Genomic DNA, 18,024 nt, shown 5'->3' on the forward strand with positions numbered 1-18,024 from the left:
CGGCAGCAACAGGATAAAGCTCCTCACCGGAGACTCGATGACATGAGACGAGAGGAGGACAGGAGGATGGCAGAGAGAGAGCAGGTAACCAATCACAGCCACAGAACTGCAGCCAGCCGGCCAATCGCAGCAGAGCGTGGGTGTTCCACTCAGCACAGCTCTGGCCCTGGAATGTCTGTGGAGTGGTTGCCATGGCAGCAGGCTCTCAAACGCAGTGTGTATGTGTGTGTGTGTGGGTGAGCTGTGTGCAGCCCTACATTCAATACAATTCAAACTGACAGAAACACAAAAGACCAATCAGCATGAATTAGTGCGCAGTGTGCCACAGGACACACTCTTCAGAACGACCTCACATGTACATGCCTCACATCACACTTCCTTCAGTCGTCCTGCTTAAAACAACCTCACACCCAACACATACCTCGGAGTGACAGGAACCACTTGTAAACACTCACTGCGCGCCATTTTGAGATTATAAAGCGGTGTGACGATCTACCGCAGTAGGTGAATGAAGCGCGCGCGGAACAAATCTCTTCACTCCGTGTCTTCAGCCATTTTAAAAAGCCCATCAGAAACACTTCTTTAAAATGTCTGCCTCTTTCTTCGGAGGCTGCAAATACAGGTGTATCTGTCCACTCCCTCAAATATCTTTTTATTCCTTCCTTTTGAGTCTATTCTGATCCGTCTCTTCCTCCTCCTCCACTGCTCCTCATTTCTCTCTCTCTATAGGAGTTTATAAGACATAAGTTGGAGGAAGAGCAGCGGCAGTTAGAGATACTGCAGCAGCAATTACTGCAGGAGCAGGCATTGCTAATGGTAACACACATCTTTCTTTTTCTTCCCTCTGTTTCTTTTCTCTGGTCTTGTCAGCCCTCAGCCAGTTTTGATGCGTCTCATGTTAAAGGACCCTTAAATAGTGCTTTAATGATCAAACGACTGCTGGTATCGGAGTGGGGATTTTGGAACAGATTTGGAGCAGGGGTCTTCAATTAATCCTTGATCACTGATTTTAATGAAATATGCATTGAAGGAAATATTTTAAAGGCAGTATTTTAAATTTAAAGTTCACCAAAGTTAAAAAGCAAAAGCTAAGAAGCCCAAGTTGAGAGAAATGTTTCATTGACGCTCCCAAATTAAAATAAAGCAATATATAAGCTTAAAATGGTATGTGTACATAACAGCATATGACCTTTTACTTTTTACTATTTTGTAAATAATTTTTTTTAATTGTTATTTTATGTTATTTTTTATAAAGTGTTAAAATCAAATATGTAAGTTAACTTCATTATGATCCTGAACATGTATTACAGTATAAACAAGTTTAACATGTATGAATATCCTTATCCTAGTAAAAAACTTGGGAATGTTATTATCTATAATGTGCTTGATTATCTATTGAAATTTGAATACATCTAAAAATGTTATTTATTCCTGTGATGCCAAAGCTGAATTTTCAGCAGCCATTTCTCCAGTCTTTAGGGTAACATGACCCTTCACTGTAATGTGCTGATTTGCAGCTCAATAAGTGTTTTTTTTTTTTATTGCCACTTAATATAATAATATGTTGAAACTGTGATGCCTTTTTTTCTGGATTCTTGAATACAGTGTTCAAAAGAACATTACGAATGTCTTTAATTTTTGGTCGGTCAAATACATTTTGGCTTTAAGTATTTATTTCTGTATTTAAAAAAAAAAAAAAAGAGTCTGAGGGGATTTTGGGGTCCTTGAGAAGTATAATCCTGATTTAAAGCAGAAAAACCTCTGCTAAAGTGAAACTCATCAAACTTGGCTCACTTATGTGTTAAAACCCCGTGTGTGTTTTAGCCACTGTATTACGAAGGGTTGTTTTGATCAATTATATTGCTTGAATTATTTTAAATGTGCAGTTTAATTGGGGATGCAGTCAAAATATCAATGTGCAACAACATGATATAATTACACGCAATAATTACATCTGTGTACCCAATACACTACGTCTATTTTACAAATTGTTTAATTGCTTTAAATCTTTGAGGAAAGAACTGCACGGTACAGCTAGGGAAAACAGTTTGTACCATAATCATGTTTTGTGTGTAATTATTCAATAATTCATAATTATTTAATTTGCATGTTGGAAAGGCGCATATGTTTACATTTTTGTTTGTGTGTGTGTGTGGGGGCTTTATGCATGTGACAGTATACTGTGTGCTGTAACTGTTTCATCTGCCTGCAATTCCAGCAGTCACATTTTGCTAGTTAATAAGGTATTAATTGTTTGTTCTTATTTGTGTAGGAGTATAAGCGTAAACAGCTGGAGGAGCAGAGACAGTCAGAAAGACTTCAGAGACAGCTGCAGCAGGAGCACGCGTACCTCGTCTCACTGCAGCAGCAGCAGCAGCAGCAAGACAAGAAACCACAGATGTACCACTACAGCAAGAACCTAGAGAACAACAAACCAGCTTGGGCTAGAGAGGTACACTAGCAAGCTGCTGAGGACAGTAGCTCTCTAAACTGAACTCTCAGAATATAAACTCTTATGTTTGGTCTCTCAGGTTGAGGAGCGCAGTAAACTGAACAGACAGGGCTCTCCTAAAATCTGCACTACAGTGTCTGACACCAATATCCAGTCCCGTTCGGAATCAATTAGCCAGTCAGGAGCTGCTCAGACCCCACCTATGCAGAGACCTGTGGAACCACAGGGTGGGCAGGGAAAGGTGCGCAACTTGTCAATCAGTACAATTTCAGTTCACTAACCTTTAAATATAGCTTTAAAACAGCGATGCAATTATTAGAGCTGTCAGTTCAAGTAGAATTTAGAGTGGGTTTTTTTTTGTTTTAGAATAATTTTAAATAATAATAATAAAAATGAAATGGAAACTGACCTGAAACTTTTGGAATAATAATGTTTAGAAAGAAAATGGCAACATTTCTGCTTTTTTTTTTTTTTTTTTTTTTTTTTTTTTTTTAATGCTGCATGCTCTGGCTAACTCTTTACTCTCTCTGTTTACTGACATTTTTTTTCCTTTTCTCTCTTTCCTGTGGGGCCCACTTGCTTCCTCTGTAATCCTCCATCATTTTCGGGAACTTCCTCTTCACTTCCATATCCTGCGCTGGATCTTCTACCTTTTTCTGCTACCCAACCCTGGTGGCCTGTTTCCTTTCTTTGCATGACACACTCCTGTTTAACTGTTTTACTGATTTCTTCTCTTCTAAAACCTTTTTGTAAAAACATCCTGACTTATCTCTCTGCCTCAAAAAAAAAAAAACCAAAAAAACCTTTCACTCTCTTATTTTTCTTATGTTGACTATACTACTTCCTGTCTCATCTCCACTCCTGATCGTTCATCCTCCTTCCCATCTGCCATAGTTCCAGATGGCCCACCTAGTGCCGTTAAAACCGTATGCCGCTCCCGTCCCTCGCTCTCAGTCTCTTTGCGATCAGCCCACTAAGACCATGTCCGCCTTCCCCACCCAGGATCCCTCTCCCACACCCACACCTCGTCCTCTACACTCCAGAGAACTAGTCCGTCAAAACTCTGACCCCACCTCAGAGACCCCTGCCCCTCAGTCTCGGCCGATGAGAGACGACCGGGGACCCTGGATCCGTCTTCCTGAGATTGAACAACCTCCTAAAGTAAGACAAAATAATCATACAGGGTTTGTAAAGGTCATCAGGATTGGGCATTAAAACAGCATGTTAAAAAGAGAATGTAATGAGTGTTTGCATATATCACACTTATATCATTAATGTTTTCCCATTATTCCTAACTCTATTTCTCTCTTTTAGATTCCCCAGAGAACAGCCTCCATTGCCACTGCACTGAACACAAATCTCTCCTCCGGCATCAGACACCCAGTTCGAGCAAGGTAACATACATGCATACACACACATCCAGCTGCTGCACAAGTCATTCGACTGCACTGACTCTTGCACTGTGTGTTCTCTCTGTGTCAGTAATCCTGATCTGAGTCGTAATGAGCGCTGGGAGAGAGGAGACAGCATGAGCATCATGTCCAACCTGCCACAGACTGGCTCTCTAGAAAGACACCGCATACTCAGTGAGTGTTGTGTAGGTTAGGTTTTGCCAACATTGTGGAGCTACAAGTCCCCACAACCTGAAATGACCTGTGTCATGGGGACAACAGCTTAATTATTTTTTCACACCGTGGCATTTAAAGTTAATTGCATCAGCATGCATTTTTGTCTCTTTTTTTTTTCCTATACATATTCTTTAAAACATATTGGGAAAACAATATCGGCTAATCAAAAAACGTAATTCAGAGCACAATCAAAACACAAATCAATGTTTACCTGTCCTACAGGAAAGCAGAATTATGAGTGTTTTTTGAAGGTGTCTCCATTGCCTTGGAGTACCAGGACCACAATTTCAGTGATAATGTTGTTGCTGATTTATTTCAGGCTCGTCCAAGATGGATTCCTCCCCTACCCTATCTCATGACGGCCGACACAAACCAGGAGAATCCCGAACCTCATCCAGACCCAGCAGACCAGCGGTGAGATGCAGACACACACACATTCGCATAAACATAAGAGTAGCATGTAAATACACATGTTCATGCACATAGAGTCCCAAATCATTCGCCCGTGTCTTGTATAGAATGAACACACTCAGCCCTCCTCTAAACACTAACCTCTGTTCCTTACATTTTCCTCCTCTCCCTTTATCCTTCTCATCCCTCTCTCCTCTCATCAATCTCTTTTCCTCCCTCTTCCTGCCCTCAGAGCTATAAGAGAGCAATAGGAGAGGTCAGTGCCCGTATCTGTGTATCAGCATGATGTCGGTCTGTGTTCTTGCATGATTACATCGTCTCGTGATGATGTTCATCTGGATGAGGCTAAATGTCAAATCGACATTGTGTTTTCCCATTACATGTTCAAAGTAAATGTAATTCTGGGTAATCACTGCATAAATTCCACAATTTAAGACATAAAAATATAAAAGCTGTCAATCAAATGAATTATAGTTTGTGCGTGATATGCTGATAAATTAATCAAGTGAATCATGATTACTCACATTATATTACCGTTCCAAATTTCAGGTTCAGTGTGCTTTTGTTGATTTTTTTTTTTTTTTTTCTTCTTTTTTTTTAATTAGCAATGATGCATTCAACTGATCAAAAGTGACAGTAAAGCCAATATTCAAATTAATAATATAGCTATTTTTGCTAATAAATTAAGCTTAGCGTAAGGTGAGCATTAGGGACCAAAATTATGAACTGTAGTGTATATTTTCTGAATAATGCAATAATGACCCTTTTGACTTTGATTCAGTGAACAAAAAAAAAGGTTGAAACATTTTCAAAAATATTTTTTGTTTACCAAAGAAAGCAAGCATTTATTTTTGGGTGAAGTATATCTCGAAGAGACGTTAACACAGGATGCATTATGTACATCTTGGATCATTCTTTAGCATCTCCTGTCTCTCCTCAGAAGTCTGTTGTCTTCTTACTTTCACCTGAACACCAGTCCACAACCACCAGCATCTGTAGGGGGACAGTCCCACGCTCATGGTCTTTGTGTGACCACATTTACCCTCTCCAACCAAGATCCCATGCCCACAACCACAACACAACCTCCAAACTCTAGATAGCTTTTGAAATACAGAATGCATGATCACATGGTCTGATTCAATCTGGAGAGGTTCAATGTGAATGTAATGATGACTACAGATATGTGGCACGTGATGAAGTGTTTCTCACTTGCCTGTTGATTTCTTCCTCATGTGAATGTGTCAGGACCACGGACTGTACTCTAAGGAGCGGGCAGAGGAGCAGCCGCGGCCCCCGGTGAAGGCTAATGATTACTCCTCTTCCTCAGAAAGCAGTGAGAGCAGTGAAGAGAGTGAGAGTGGAGAGGGAGCAGAAGAGGAAAGCCCTACTGACCGGTACGAGACAATGATATGTGGATATATTACAGTCGTTTTTGGTTTCGTTTTACACACTTTCTTTTCTTTCAATGTGTTTGTCAGTCCACGTGATGCAGATTCTGACTCTGTTAACACTATGGTGGTCCATGAGGAGGAGGAAGGTGAAGGAGGAGATGAAGAACGTGCCGGAGGATATGGAGACCAAACCATGCTTGTACAGAGGGTAGGATGTTTGTGTGTGTTTGTTTGTATGCATGTGCTGTTTTTTTCCCCTACATTACAATGACTAAATATATTTTATAATGTAAATTATATTCAGGTTTTAGATCTACATTGTAAGTACATACAGCTGTCCTTCTAATTGAAAATATGATTTTATTAATTATTTTCATCTGAATAAACAATTTATAATTCTTTCCAGGGTTTGGGGGTCAATAATTTTATTTTATTTTTATTTTTTTCCAAATGTTTTTAAAAAGTCTCTAACGTTAACCAAGGTTGTTTATTAAATACATCAATATTAATATAGAATATTAAAGTACAAAAATGTATTTTATTTCAGTGAATACATTTAAAAATGCAATTCATTCCTATGATGGAAAAGCTGAATTTTCAGCAGACAGTAAGAATGCATCTTAAGAATGATTCTATATGCTGATTGGCTGCTCCAAAAATATTTTGTATTTTTTATTCATGTTAAAATCTGTTGGGCGGTTTATTATTTTTGTGGAAACATTCATATTTATTTTTTTAATCTGTGATAAAAATAAAATTCAAATACACAGCATTTATTTAAAATGTTATTAATTTGTTACTGCAGTTTGAGGGTTTCCATCAGTAGTGTCTCCACAATCCCTCCCAAAAAGCTTTTGAGCCTTTGTGTGCATGCTTAAAACTAAAATAATGAATTCACTGCTTTTTTGTCCAGTACCAATATGTGTTTGTTTTTGTGTGTTTGTTTCTGGCAGACTCCAGAGAAGCGTAGTCATAATGGATACACCAACCTGCCTGATGTGGTTCAGCCCTCCCACTCTCCCACAGACTCTGCCTCCCACTCTTCCCCTGGGAAAGACTCTGCCTATGATGTGAGCTCTCTGCCCACCTAACTTTTAAAGCTTCGTTCTCTCCATCTATATAATTGCATCATATTTTCTTTCTTAGTTTGTTTGAGTCATTAACAAATACATTGCCCAGTGTGTGTAGTTCACTGGTTAACTCAGATCATGCAATCAATTTCAGTATCAGTCCAGGGGGTTGGTGAAAGCCTCTGGAAAGTCCTCTTTTACTACCTTTGTGGACCTTGGAATGTACCAACCATCAGGAGGCACAGGCGATAACATGTCTGTTGGAGGTATAGTATTAAACTGTCTGACAGTCGCACTGTGTTTTAAATGTACATCCTTTCAGTGGTTTGGGGTGGGTAAGACATTTTTTGCACTGTAGGTCTGCGATCATTGCTTCATTGATTTTAAAAGGTACATCAGATGCCCATTTCCGACAAGTTGATATGATTCTTTAGGGCCTTAATAAAAAAACAACATCCTTTTTTACCTTGTCAAAAATAGCTCTGTTCGCAGCTGCCCATGTTGATGCATGGCTCTTTAAATGCTAATGAGCTCTGCTCAGCCCGCCCCTCTCTTCTGTGGGGTTTCAGAAGTTTACTTTAGCTGTGGAAATTGCTAACTAGCACATTATTAGGAAAGGCGCTTTGCAAAGATTCTTAGAAAAAAACTTCTTACTACTTTTCTAGGTGAAACTGGATCATAAATGATTTGATCATTTAGATAGATCTGGGGAGAATTCCCAAGGTAATCCACTGTGTCTTCAGCGGCTCAGCTGTTGGAAGTAAATGACGACTGCTATGTTCATTAATACATCCAACAACATAACACCTTGATTGCTTTGGAGACATTATTGTCTAACTATGCACCAGCACAGTCAAGCAAGGTTAAAAAAAAAAAAAAACTGGGTGAATTTTTATCATTACAGGTTGGTTGTGTACATACCCTGCCAAGAAACATTTGTTCAAACAACATAAAAGTGAATTTTGCATCTGAAGTGTCCTTTAAGATACTTTTAAGATGACGCTGTGTTTCTTGGTTCTGGTGCTGTAGGTCTGGGCTCTCGCTTTGAGCAACTGAAGCTGGAGGTGAGGAAAGGCTCCATGGTCAACGTCAATCCCACCAACACTCGTCCAGTTAGTGACACTCCTGAAATCCGCAAATACAAGAAGAGATTCAACTCTGAGATCCTCTGTGCTGCTCTCTGGGGTAAGAGATAAAAAAGTGTTTGTGTAGTTGTGTGTGAGCATTGCCCATGTTAGTGATACTAACTACATATTTCATGACGGTATCCCAGCTGACTTTTTAAACAATTGTGTGGTGTAGTAGTGGTGTAACATGACACAACACGTCAGATTATGTGGTAGTTCATTACTACAAACTGAACACACGTTGACCTGATGCCGAGCAGGCTTAGGGCTGCACTGCACTATCAATCGATTTGCTAATAGCAATAACAATTATGGCCGTCAGTCAGCGTCGTTCAGTCATTCAAAGTCCACTTAAGTTATTCTGCGTGTCTTTCTACAGGTTAATCTACAGGTTAATTTTAGTTTTTAACATAATACCATTCATAGTTTAACTTTTTTTTTTTTTTTATCTAATGAATGAACCAATTCAATGTATAATTGACATGTGAGGCTTAATACTAAAAATCAGGTTTTTTCAGTTAAGGGTTTTCAGCTTGTTTATGTAAAAATAGGGCATTCAGTTTCTTCAAACAGTGGTATTAGCATCATTTATTGTAAACTGTGATAATCTTAATTAATCATCACAATTACAATTTCAAGGAAATAATCAACAATTGTTTTTTAGGTCAATCGTGCAGCCCCAATGTGAGCCTCTAACAACTTAAGCTAACGCACAAAGCAGAGGCATGGTTCGGTTAGCGAATCGAGAGCACTCTTAAAATTTCCCTTTATTTCAATTACATTGGTCTATTTTGGGTCATTTTAGTATAACATTTCTGATAAGAACTGGTCTCTGTGTCCCTGGTGTTCATTTGAGTCTCTTAAACTCCACAGTATTACTAAATATTACACTTTTTGCACATTTTATCTAAACCCGTTTCAAGCAAGTGTCCTAGAAACAAAACCTTTTTCTCTGATTCATTAGGTCGTACCAATGCAACAAGTGATTTCTGACCTTAATTTTCTGCCATTTTGAGTTTCATCTTTTCCAAATCTCCTGTCATCAGCCTGTCATTTGGCAGTCAGGTTATTTAAAGCATTTGGCACGATATGAATTGAGACAGGAAGGTATGTGTGCTACACTTAGATGCACTCGCATGAACTTTGTAACGCCATTGTCTTAATTCCCTGAACAGTCAAGACTAGTTTGGTGGCAGTGCCACCCTCTGGCCAAAGTGCATAAAATAAGATCAAAAAGAATTGTAGCTTTGGAATATGGCAGGGATGCACGATAATCATCGGCCGATATGTAATACACATCTCGTCAGTACAGCCGGTTCTGTAATCAGCGATCTTCTTTCTTTTTTTCAAACTTTATTTTCAGAATTGCGCCCTTAACAGTGTGTTTATTTTTTGAGGGTCTTTGTGTATATATATGTGTGTGTGTGTGTGTTTGTTCTGTCAGGTGTAAATCTGCTGGTAGGGACAGAGAACGGTCTGAAGCTGCTGGATCGAAGCGGCCAGGGAAAAGTTTATCCATTGATCAACTCACGCAGGTTTCAACAGATGGACGTTCTGGAGGGACTAAATCTCCTCATCACTATATCAGGTTACACACACGCGCCTATTCATCACTTACCTTCTATCCATTTTAATATTACTGTCAGGAGTGGATATATGCAGTCTGTTTATGTTTAATGCCTCTCTCTCAGGCAAGAAGAATAAGGTGCGTGTGTATTATCTTGCCTGGCTGAGGAATAAAATCCTCCATAATGACCCTGAGGTGGAGAAGAAACAGGGCTGGACCACTGTAGGAGAAATGGAGGGCTGTGTGCACTACAAAGTTGGTAAGTTTGCATTTGCAGAGTGCTTATTTATGAACAAATTAAAGGCTACAGGAAAGTGGCAAAAGTTTGCACTACTGCTGGCAAGGAAAATGTAGTTACAGTAGTATCTGAGACAAATTAATTTGAAAGTACTTCATGTCATATATCACCTTTTGTTTTGAATGTTTTTCCAGTGAAATATGAAAGGATTAAGTTTCTGGTTATCGCATTGAAGAATGCGGTGGAGGTTTACGCCTGGGCTCCCAAACCTTACCACAAATTCATGGCCTTTAAGGTAGAGACATGTGTTGTATTGTTTGTTTTATTATGTACACAGCATAATTAATAATTTTGGTTCAGTTTGGATTTTATTTTTATTTTTAAACAGTTCTTCTAAATTCTAATTTAATAGATATATATTATAGATGTAATATTTCACAGTATTACTAGGGATGCACTGAAATAGAATTTCTTGGCCAAAGCTGAACAAAAGTTAACACCGAAAAAGCACCAAAGGCTGAATATTGTATTTTCCTCATATATTTTGCCAATTTGTTTTCCACTATTTCATAAATTTAATAGCCAAAATGCACTATTTTACTGTAATTGTTTAGCATTTAAAAAATAATAAATAACACAATATTAATTTAATATTTACATTTCTTAAATATGCTTAAAATTATACCAGCAATAGTTTGAGAACATTACAGATCCAAATCGGCACTCTGTGTGTGAGTGTTTATAATAAATGTATTAATAGGGGTGTTGTAATTATTATGATCATTTATGATCATTGTCTTAGAAAGTAGCCAATTACCAAATAGTTTGAGACAAGTGTGCTTCTTCACATCAATTCCTTTATAATACAGCAAATGTGACAAAATCGGCATAGGTGTTCACTGTACCATTCCACAGTACCAATCTTTGTAATGATCTAATATGTAATGTGAATATTTGTCTTTCTTCTCAGTCATTTGGAGACCTGCCACATAGACCTCTGTTGGTTGACCTCACAGTGGAAGAGGGTCAGAGGTTAAAGGTTATTTATGGGTCAAGCGCTGGTTTCCATGCAATTGATGTTGACTCTGGCAACAACTATGACATCTACATTCCTGTACATGTGAGTTAAGCTGTCACAAGATTTTTTTCACAAGAATACACTGGATCACATGGGAACTATCAGTGATTTGTTGGTCAATTGGAAAAAGAAGCTTAAAGTTTTACAGCCCCTTTAGAAAGATAAATCTCTTTTAATCTCTAGTCTTCTGTTTCACTCCCTCTTGCTCCCTGCGTATCTGTTTGTCTGTAGATCCAGTCACAAGTGACTCCTCACGCCATCGTGTTCCTGCCCAATTCAGATGGGATGGAGATGCTGTTATGTTATGAGGATGAGGGTGTTTATGTCAACACATATGGGCGCATCATTAAAGATGTGGTGCTGCAGTGGGGAGAAATGCCCACTTCTGTGGGTAAGTATGCACACACACAAACACACACTGTTATCTCATATTCTTTTTGCAGAATTGCAAAATAAAATATTGTTATTATTAATTTAAATGTTAACATTAAATAGTCTTTAAAATGATATAGTCCTTTATTAGATTAGATTAAGCACATTAGATTGAATTACTCAGGAGAGGATTGCATTATTTTTGTTGTAGGTGTGCTTTAATAAAGTGAATGATGAAATATTCTTATGTCTGTGTTTTGTTTTTTTTTCGCGCAGCCCACATCTGCTCTAATCAGATTATGGGCTGGGGAGAGAAAGCCATAGAGATCCGTTCTGTGGAGACGGGACACCTGGATGGGGTGTTCATGCACAAAAGAGCTCAGAGGCTTAAGTTCCTATGTGAAAGAAATGACAAGGTAACCAATTTTCATATACACACTCTGCACTTTACACAAAAAGGGCTTCTTTCTTTCTTTTTTTAACAAAAGAAAATACTGCCTCAGGTGGAGAAAATAAATTAACAGCTGTTTAAGACGAAAAAAAAGTTTTTATTAAAATTCTGTTCATATTCTATTATGTTTGCAAGCTTTACAATTCTGCTGCCAAAATATGGAGGTTACACTTTTGCCTCTTAACTTCAAATTTTCTGCTTATCAATAGTTTGTAAGGTATTATTACGTTGAGTTATTGGGTAGGATTAGGGATGTAGAATATGGTTATGCAGATTATGTACTTTGTAAGTTCTAATAAAGAGCCAATATGTTATTAAGAGGCATGCTAATAATCAACTAGTTAATGCTGAGAATAGGTTCCTAAACTAAAGTGTTACCAATATGGAAAGTATAAGTACAAGTTAAAAATGTATATTGGGAATAATAAATAAAGGGAAACAGAGTTGCATACAAAAAGTGGGACAAGGGTAAATTTGACATCATTAAGGTAATGAGTAAAAAAAAAAAAAATTATTTTTATTATATTTACTACAATATAAATTTAATAGAATCACACACACACAAAAAATAATCCACTGAACTTATCCACTGTACTTTTTTTTTTCTTTCTTCTTTTTTTTTTCAGGTGTTTTTTGCGTCAGTGCGTTCCGGTGGCAGCAGTCAAGTCTACTTTATGACCCTCAACAGAAACTGCATTATGAACTGGTGAAAGAGCTGTCACATGAACATAGATTCTGCTGTGTGCACACTTGCAAACACTGAAGAGATAACACGCTACAACAACATCCACAGACACTCTCACACTGTGTAAATAAACACACGCACTCACACACACACACACACACAGACAAAAACACACTCCTGCACAAACTTACATATAGAAGAGTAATTTACTTCACATCTTCCTGAAGACACTCCTTCACCATTCTCCTGTGATCTCTGAGCCAACTGTACAAGACGTGCTTGTGTCTGCCGACCCCTGACAGAGCAATGTTGTGTTCATCTGATTCCACATGGGTTAGCTTTCACCTCACTGGGGCCAACGTTCCTCACTGCTAATATTTCTGACCTTTCTAGGACCAGACAAAAAGACTTAATTGTACATTACTCTACTAGAAATGCTTGTAAACTACGAGAATCGTTCTATTGACGTGCGTCTTGTGACGCAGCAGCGGCGTGCGTGTGTTTGAGAGACTTTATAAGCTACTTTGAGCAGCTTTGAACAACTTGAAACTGCAGTGGTGTGAGGTGGGACTGCAACATCTGTAATTTTCCATTTCAACTGTATACTGTAGTAGTCGTTTGTTCTTGGTTGCATTCAGAGTTTCAGATAAAAGTGATTATAATGTTTTCTTTCAACAAGTAGAAGTTTAGAAATTGATTTAACACTGAGTTTCAAATATATATATCATATATATATAATATATATATATCTGAGACGGCTTCCCTTCCGAGCCAGAGAAGGTTTTCGCTTTCTTGATGTGTAAACAATAATCTGACGCCTGTGTCACCAAACTGTTGGTTCGATAGAAACGGTGGTGGCCGATTAAGGAGCAGAATCCGGCGTCTTGCTTTTCCACTAGTCAGCTAGTGAGACCAAGTCACCCACAATGGAGCAACAGTCTCTGGTTTCGCTTTTCAAAGCACTTTTTTTCTTTCTATGTGGGAAGTATCATCATATCTACTACAGTTTGATATTCTCTGTACGTAAACGTATTTGGTATTACTCCTACTTTTATTATCTGCTGTTCTATAGCTGTTCTATTGCAATACGTGCTGTGTGCTCGTTCTTGTTCGAAGTTTTACGAGGGAGTTTCTCTTGGGTTATTCTGATTTTAGACGGGAAGATATAGTAAGTGACTGCGGATATGACTGAAAAAGCTTTTTTTTTTGGCAGCATAAACTTATAGCTCGGTTGACATGGTGTAAATTGTACATAGCAGCCATGATCGTATTTACATCTCATTTGTATTCACTGGGCACATGATGATTTTTTAGGAGTTTAATCACTACACGACTGCGTAATACGCTTGAGTGTTTCATAACCGAGTCATGTGTTTGTGCTGTCAAAAGTGCTTGATTGCTTATGGAAGGTGTAGTTTTTTTAGGCAGGCTTGTAGTTCATCAGGGATGTGTGCATTTGATCAGACTTTTTTTCTTTTCTTTTTTTTTTCTTTGATATTTGGACCCCACCATTTTTTTAGCAACACAAACGTCATGTTTTAGACGAAGACTTGGGTGGATCGGAGCAAGAATATTCTTTTGTTTATCTGACAATGTGCGAACGAGCTGCGTGCGTGCGCGCGTGTGTGTGTATATGAATATCGGTGGGAAATATTAATCAGTAACATACAGAAGGATCGGTATAAAGCAATAGTTTAAGGATTATTGACGGGTTTGTGTCTGGTGTTACTGTCTCCAGTTCTGCAATACTAGATTTTTCTCGAGCTTTTCACTCATCTCAATGCAGATAATCTACATTTAAAGCAGTATTCACCTATAAAAATACAGAATATCTTCACAATCTTATTTTTTTTCCCCCCTTCTTGTTAAAGATGGTACTATACTATTAGTGTACACTAATCCCAGAATATCTGACGCACTTTGTCCCTCCTAAATATTTTTCTAGTTATTGATATTAGCACCGATTTGTACAGTAGCTTGTGATGGTACAATCATCATCTGTTACCTAATAGCCCCTCCCACCGGACATATTGGCCGCTGTCGCAGTCTAGACGAGCACTAAACACCGATGACACATTTAGCAAGTCATTATTAAAATATGGCGGCGCAACACTTCAGACGAATAATTACAAATTGTTGCATTGCACAGACAGAGACGGGGGCTTAATGGTTTGAATTCTCATCATCTGTAAGTGAGCAAAATCAAATTGAACTTGAACGCTAATGTGCCATTATGACAGATTCGCACTTTCTGAGAGTTACTTCGTTTGTGCCCCTCATCCTTACTTTCTTTCTCTCTCTTGCTGTAGAACTTAAGCATTTTCTTGCTTAGTAAATCAAACTGCCATGTTTACTGAAATAACAGTGCCTTGGATCGGAGTTGGGTGTATTTGCTCGATCGTGTGCGTGTGTGTGTGTGTGTGTGGGAGAGCGCTGAGCATGTGATTGTTTTAATAAGAACTGAAGTTCAGGGAAGAGAGTCCAGTGCGCAGTTAGGGGTCTTGTGCCAACAAAGTGCACTTAAAATGACAATAGCCAGAGCACCAAGACAGGCTCCTCTCACTCTGTTTTTAGCACAAAAGCCATGCCATAAAGAGTTCATTCCTCCAGTTTGAAGGCAGCGCGTTCCTCAGATGTTTATTTAATACCATATCACAGTCCAAACGCCCTATAGTTACATGACAAGACGAGCTCTTTGTTCTGGATGGTGATGCTTGTAGCTCGCGTACCGTTTTGCCAAACAGGGAAAGCCTCTGGTTTTTATGCAGGAGGTTCACAAAAGGTTCGAGTTGTCATGGTGAAGAGCTGCTCGCATGCTTGTGATATAATAGTCCCCAGCTTTCCCGAGAACTCTTGAAATTTAGTGAGATGTTGCCTTTATGCTTAAGAGTAAATGTGTATAACGGTGTTCACGCTACTGGATTGACAGAATTTATGTTTTTATAGCAGAATTATGATGTAACGAGTAACAAAGTTGAACAGAGAGGAAATATGCTTTATAAATTAAATAAAGAGTTTATATTAAGATTCCCATGGCCTGTCAGGACGATGGAAATGAACGGAGAGGAAAAAAGACAAAAAATATATATAAATAAATATATATATATATCTCTCAAAAATAATATACATGAATTTATATCAATGTGAATTTATATAAAAAGAATTATTGAACGTAGCCTCATCAGTAGAACTGAATAAATAAATAAATGCATTGTTATATAGCATTTTTCTGGCTAAGAATAATCATTTGAGCACAAAGCTTCTCCTCTGTACATACGGCCGTACGTTCGGTTAGACTCGTCTCTTTCCTCTCTTTTTCCCGGCGAGTGTTATAAAAGAGAGCGTGTGGGTGTGCGACTGTGCATGTGTGAATAGGAGAGCTATTTCTGATCCGTGTGTGTGCTGTTCATTATTCCCTCAGAGAAAAGAGAGAAAAGACAGCGATTGAGGACCAGCGTGGTCAAACACGCACGCATCATCACTGGACCCGAGCCACACGTGCCACTCCAGTCGTGTTTGTGAATGCCACTGATGACCAATTGAACGTTGTAGTCTTTCTACGGCAGCTGACCGCAGTCCTGATCCCGCGTAAAAAGCCGGTGTCGATATCCGATCGCGCGCGTCGGGGGTTGCTCTGAAGGAATACGTGTCGTTGGCTTTATTGCGGACGTTTTGAATGTAATCAGTTTGTTTTATTCTGGTGTATTAAACTGGTCCGTCGGATTGAAGGCTTGTTAGAGGTTTACGGAATCCATGGTAAAGATATATTTTACACTCCATCCCCCAGATTTGAATAAAATGTTTATCATTTTAAACGCTTTTATATCCTTTTCAACCAGTCGGTCTTTAAAAAGCTAGACTAGGTGACGTGTGTAGCGGTCTTCGAGAGATGCGGAGCTGTCTGGTTTTCGTTTTAAGGCCTTTACTGCTGTGTTTGAGGTATTTATCTACTCTACATGCTCTTAGCACTATGCTAACAAGTGGCATTTCTCTTGTCGTTCTCTAGTAATACAAAGTTAATCCCTTAGCTGATTTTTGTAAAATATTTACTACTCCAAAGAAAAATGAAAAAAAAAAATCATGATTTGTAGTTCTTTTACGTTGTGCTTTTGGTTTAAACTCATAGCAGTAGCCAGGAGAGGTTAAGGTTGTTTATGGAGGACTTGATAAAGTTGATCCTCTGTGATGGGTTGATTATCATTCTTTTCATTTACTTTCTAAAGGTTTTTATGTTTCAGGTAAAAAAAAAAAAAAAAGTAGATGTTTCGGACATATTTTTAGTGTTTCTGTTTAGGAGAGGGTGTTTCAGATGATTTTAAGTCTTAAAGATTGAATGCATTCACAAGTCTGTAATGTCTCAATACAGCATTATTTGAAAATTAAAAATTACTTGATCTCTGTTAAAATGGTGTAACTCTTTATTCCTTCAACGTTTACATTCGTTTGTTTGGAACATCTTATTAGCTCATTTACGTTCATGGCATGTTAGATAATTATCATTTTGGTTGTACCATAAACACACTATAAACGTACACTGTTTCCTGTGACTTAGACCGGAAACAAATCAATTTACGCAAATAAACAAGTGGTTCTCAACAAGTTTCCGATTGGGTTGTAATAGAAAACCAACTTTGAAAAATACCTTTTGATGTTTTTCCAAACTTTTCACATTTTGCCCCAAATGTATCATATGCAGGTGTTTGGTATTACACTTCTTTTATCATTTCTGCTTTTAGAATTCTAACACTTTCAGATTAATCTTGTTGCTTGTCCAGCGTGAAATCTGGGTCCTTCAGATAAAACTAGTTGAAAACCACTTTTATGAATTGAGTAATGTCAATTAACAACAGTATTTAAACAGTTCTGAGAGAGCTGTGATCACATATTTAGTGGCACAGATTTGTATTTATTTATTTTCATTTTTCTTTATTCTCCTTAGAGTGCGGCACACAGGAAAACATGAATAAAAGCCTTTAAAAAATGTAAATTCTAAACAAAAAAAATGGACAAAAAATGTAATTTAATTACTTATATACTTGAAATATGCCGGCATACGCATCTATAAAAACATGGACTACACAAAATGTGATCTGCATCAACTACAGATGAGTTGAGTACATCTCCTTCATCTTTCCGACTCTACATGCTCGTGGAAACAACGGTACTTCAGACATATTTTTCAGTATAGAAGACAATGGAAGTCAAAATAAGAAAAGAATGCTCTTCGATGGATCAACACCCACCACTCGGAGCTCAGTCTCAAAATGAAGCATGTCAAAGCGTGTCAAATAAACGTTTTGGATTGTATGCTCTAATTAGACAACTCACTCAATGCGCATTCCTCCAAATGTACTTGTGTCTCTTAGTGAAGGTACCATATAGTTCCAGCAAACCTTAAGTAAGGGGGAAAAAGTGTGTGTGTGTGTGTGAACGTGTGTAAACATTCCTATTTCAAACTTGTGGTCCAAGCCTACCTATAGTGTGACTGTGTATAGAATGATGTGGCACTGAAAAGATTTGGTGTAAACGTGTAACTAATGTTTTTGTATATATA

General features: G+C 38.1%; 1 protein-coding gene across 1 annotated transcript in view; it reads left to right on the forward strand.

The window, feature by feature from the left end:
• The window catches only part of LOC122330228 (misshapen-like kinase 1), a 30,115-nt gene extending 13,239 nt beyond the window's left edge, over positions 1-16,876 (forward strand). Inside the window, exons 18-38 of the mRNA XM_043227080.1 lie at positions 7-84; positions 730-816; positions 2,273-2,452; positions 2,532-2,693; positions 3,347-3,613; positions 3,767-3,846; positions 3,935-4,038; positions 4,400-4,494; positions 4,724-4,747; positions 5,737-5,885; positions 5,970-6,090; positions 6,836-6,952; positions 7,107-7,218; positions 7,982-8,137; positions 9,524-9,667; positions 9,771-9,905; positions 10,079-10,179; positions 10,855-11,004; positions 11,194-11,353; positions 11,611-11,750; positions 12,412-16,876. Coding sequence (XP_043083015.1) covers positions 7-84; positions 730-816; positions 2,273-2,452; positions 2,532-2,693; positions 3,347-3,613; positions 3,767-3,846; positions 3,935-4,038; positions 4,400-4,494; positions 4,724-4,747; positions 5,737-5,885; positions 5,970-6,090; positions 6,836-6,952; positions 7,107-7,218; positions 7,982-8,137; positions 9,524-9,667; positions 9,771-9,905; positions 10,079-10,179; positions 10,855-11,004; positions 11,194-11,353; positions 11,611-11,750; positions 12,412-12,495 — 2,646 coding nt within the window. The 3' untranslated portion in view covers positions 12,496-16,876. The remainder of the gene's footprint in view (positions 1-6; positions 85-729; positions 817-2,272; positions 2,453-2,531; positions 2,694-3,346; positions 3,614-3,766; positions 3,847-3,934; positions 4,039-4,399; positions 4,495-4,723; positions 4,748-5,736; positions 5,886-5,969; positions 6,091-6,835; positions 6,953-7,106; positions 7,219-7,981; positions 8,138-9,523; positions 9,668-9,770; positions 9,906-10,078; positions 10,180-10,854; positions 11,005-11,193; positions 11,354-11,610; positions 11,751-12,411) is intronic.
• The last annotated feature ends 1,148 nt before the right edge of the window (positions 16,877-18,024 follow it).

This window comes from Puntigrus tetrazona, chromosome 24 (genome assembly GCF_018831695.1).
Source record: "Puntigrus tetrazona isolate hp1 chromosome 24, ASM1883169v1, whole genome shotgun sequence".
Taxonomy (NCBI): Eukaryota; Metazoa; Chordata; class Actinopteri; order Cypriniformes; family Cyprinidae; genus Puntigrus; species Puntigrus tetrazona.